The following is a 2,612-nucleotide window of genomic DNA, read 5'->3' as shown; positions in this document are numbered from 1 at the left end:
TTAAGTTTTTGGCCCGCCTCCCGATGGTCGAGTTTTAACAGCGCCACCACCAATTAAGTAGACTTTGTCTACGAGCCTTCAATGAGGGTTAGATTTTGACTTTAATTTCCTTGATAAATTTGACTAAGTCGTAAAGATGATTCCAATTATGTTTTTTAATGAAATCCTCTACTGTTTGGATTCCATTGAACGATGCAAACTTTACTCTGGTGGTGGTGAATCTTGTGCAAACAAACAAAATGTGAGTGACCGTCTCTTCCGTCTTGCAAACTTGGCACTCACCAGAACCGACTACATTCATTTTGGCCAATGTGCTGTTGCTGAAGGTGTGGTTACTCAGTATGCGGTTAATCACTCTCTGATCATCTGGGTGTAATTTCGTTTTGCTATACCATGGGTGTTTAGATGGTTGAGAAAAAATTTTATAAAAAATGAGAGGAGTTCCGTTCAGCTATGGATTTGCATTCATCAGCCCATTCTGCCCATACTGACTCTTGAATTCTGCAAATAGCATCCTTTATTGGCCACATTAAGTTCAGGCAAGTGTCATTTACTGGTGCGTTCTTTGCTGCCTGGTCCACCAGCTCATTGGGACCAATCCCTGCGTGACCAGGGATGTAATGGAACTGAGTTTCTATACCCGCTGTATTGATGATATCAATAAATTCATTTATCAAATAGTTTTTGTGCTGTGTGGATTCTACTGCCGCAATACCACTTAGACTGTCAGTCAATATAGCAATGTTCTTTAAGTTCCGTTCCTTTGCAAATATAGCGACTTGGCGAAAAGCTAGAACTTCCGCCGACATAGATGACCACCTCCCACTGACCCAGAATGCTTCAGTAGTATTACTGTTTAGATGTAAAAAAGCTGCACCGGATACATCATCTTTCACCGAACCGTCTGTGAAAAAAATGTCTATGCCAGACTCCTGAATCTTGCTTATTTTCTTTCGAAAAAATTGTTTCACCACCTCCTCGCTTACACCTCTTTTTCTAGAGCCTGCGCCCTCAAAGAAATCCACATCACTTGAAATACGCTTACTTGCAACGGGCATAATTCGTGTCGTTGCAACATTTTCCACAATTTGCAGATACTTGTCAAACACTATCGTATAACTAGTTGTTCTGCTCTGCATACGCCTGATATTCTCCAGACTTGGCAATCCAAAGGCCTTGGCTTTGACTAACTCCTTGGCTGTTGCCAGCTCAAATCTGTATTTTGGGGGTAATTCACACGCAAGCTGATATAAAATGGGTACAGGTGTGGAACGGATAAGACCCAGCGCCCTACGTAAAAACTTGTGCGTACTAGTTTTGATTTTACTAGCAGATGCTTTTGTTAGATTGGATAATGCAGATGCTCCATACTCCAGTTTTGCTCTGGCAAACGCCTTGTAAAAATGCATGGCTTTGGCTGGGGAAATTCCAAAGCTGCATCCACTTAAAATGTGAAGGAAGTTATTAACTTTATCTGTCGATGAAGTAGCTTCGTCGATGTGTATCTTAGAAGAGCCGCCAGCAGAAATGACGAGACCCAGATATTTGATGTTTGCCACCTGTTTGACTGAAATACCATTAATGCATATATTCATTTGTTTAGGCCTTCTTGAAAAGTGAACAGTGTTAATTTTGTTCATATTAAAACCCAGACCTAGCCCCTTACAGTCCTCGTGGAAGCGGCTAATACTTTCAGTCAGAATTTCACTTGCCTTTTGGAAGCTTTTGTCGTGGCAAACCAAGAAAAAATCATCCGCAAACTGAAAGATGTCGATGTTACTGGAATTGATGTCATGCAAGGAAGACGTGTAGATATTAAAGAGCAACGGGCTGAGACCACTTCCTTGAGGAAGACCATTCACTACAATTCTTCTACTCTTACCCAACTCCAATTGCCTGCGTTTCATACTGTCCACAATCCATTTGATTATGTGTGGATTATACCCTTTCCGAAACATTACTACCGCCAATTGATTTATGTTCGTATAATCATACGCCTTCTCGATGTCAATACACACTCCAACCACTTGATTGCCAGACTTTTTATAGAATTCAATGGTGTTGATCACATCATTGATGCACATGGACGTGGATCTACCCGGTCTAAATGCATATGACCTAGGGGGAACTATCCCATTATCTTCAGTAAAACGAAGAATCATACTCTTGATGGCGCTCTCCAAAATCTTTTGTGATGCACACATAAGTGCAATTGGGCGATAATTTTGAATGTTTCCAGGATCTTTGCCCCTCTTGGGGATCGCAGAAATCCTAATTCTTCTCCATTCGCTCGGGAAGCTACCTTTGTTCCATATTTCAACCAGAATATTAAAAAATTCCTGCCTTTCGGTTGCGTTAAGACTGTTTATCATTTTATACGATACACCATCTGGTCCTGCTGCTGACGTAGGGCTTCTAGAGTCGAGAAAGACTTCGAAGCACTTAATGTCCAAGGTAGGCCTTTGGCTTATCAAGTTCCCGAAGACTATGGGTGCGTCGTTACAACCAGAAATGGACTGCCGTGTTATAAAATCAAGGAATTCTTCATTTTGTTCATGACTCCATGAACTATTAATCGGCTTGACTTTCCCGTACTTCTTAACATTCCTAAG

General features: G+C 41.3%; 1 protein-coding gene across 1 annotated transcript; it reads right to left on the bottom strand.

Moving 5' to 3' along the window:
• Window positions 1-422: 422 nt before the first annotated feature.
• On the bottom strand, window positions 423-2,084 carry LOC133324020 (uncharacterized). Its single transcript, XM_061532910.1, has one exon. The coding sequence runs from the start codon at window positions 2,082-2,084 to the stop codon at window positions 423-425; it is 1,662 nt and encodes a 553-aa protein (XP_061388894.1).
• Between the last annotated feature and the right edge of the window lie 528 nt (window positions 2,085-2,612).

The sequence above is a fragment of the Musca vetustissima genome, unplaced genomic scaffold (assembly GCF_032173495.1).
Source record: "Musca vetustissima isolate MV318-11 ecotype Yass unplaced genomic scaffold, APGP_CSIRO_Mvet_v1 utg226812, whole genome shotgun sequence".
NCBI classification, from domain to species: domain Eukaryota; kingdom Metazoa; phylum Arthropoda; class Insecta; order Diptera; family Muscidae; genus Musca; species Musca vetustissima.
The sequence above is the reverse complement of the archived record's forward strand: the minus strand, read 5'-3'. Positions and strand labels throughout refer to the sequence as shown.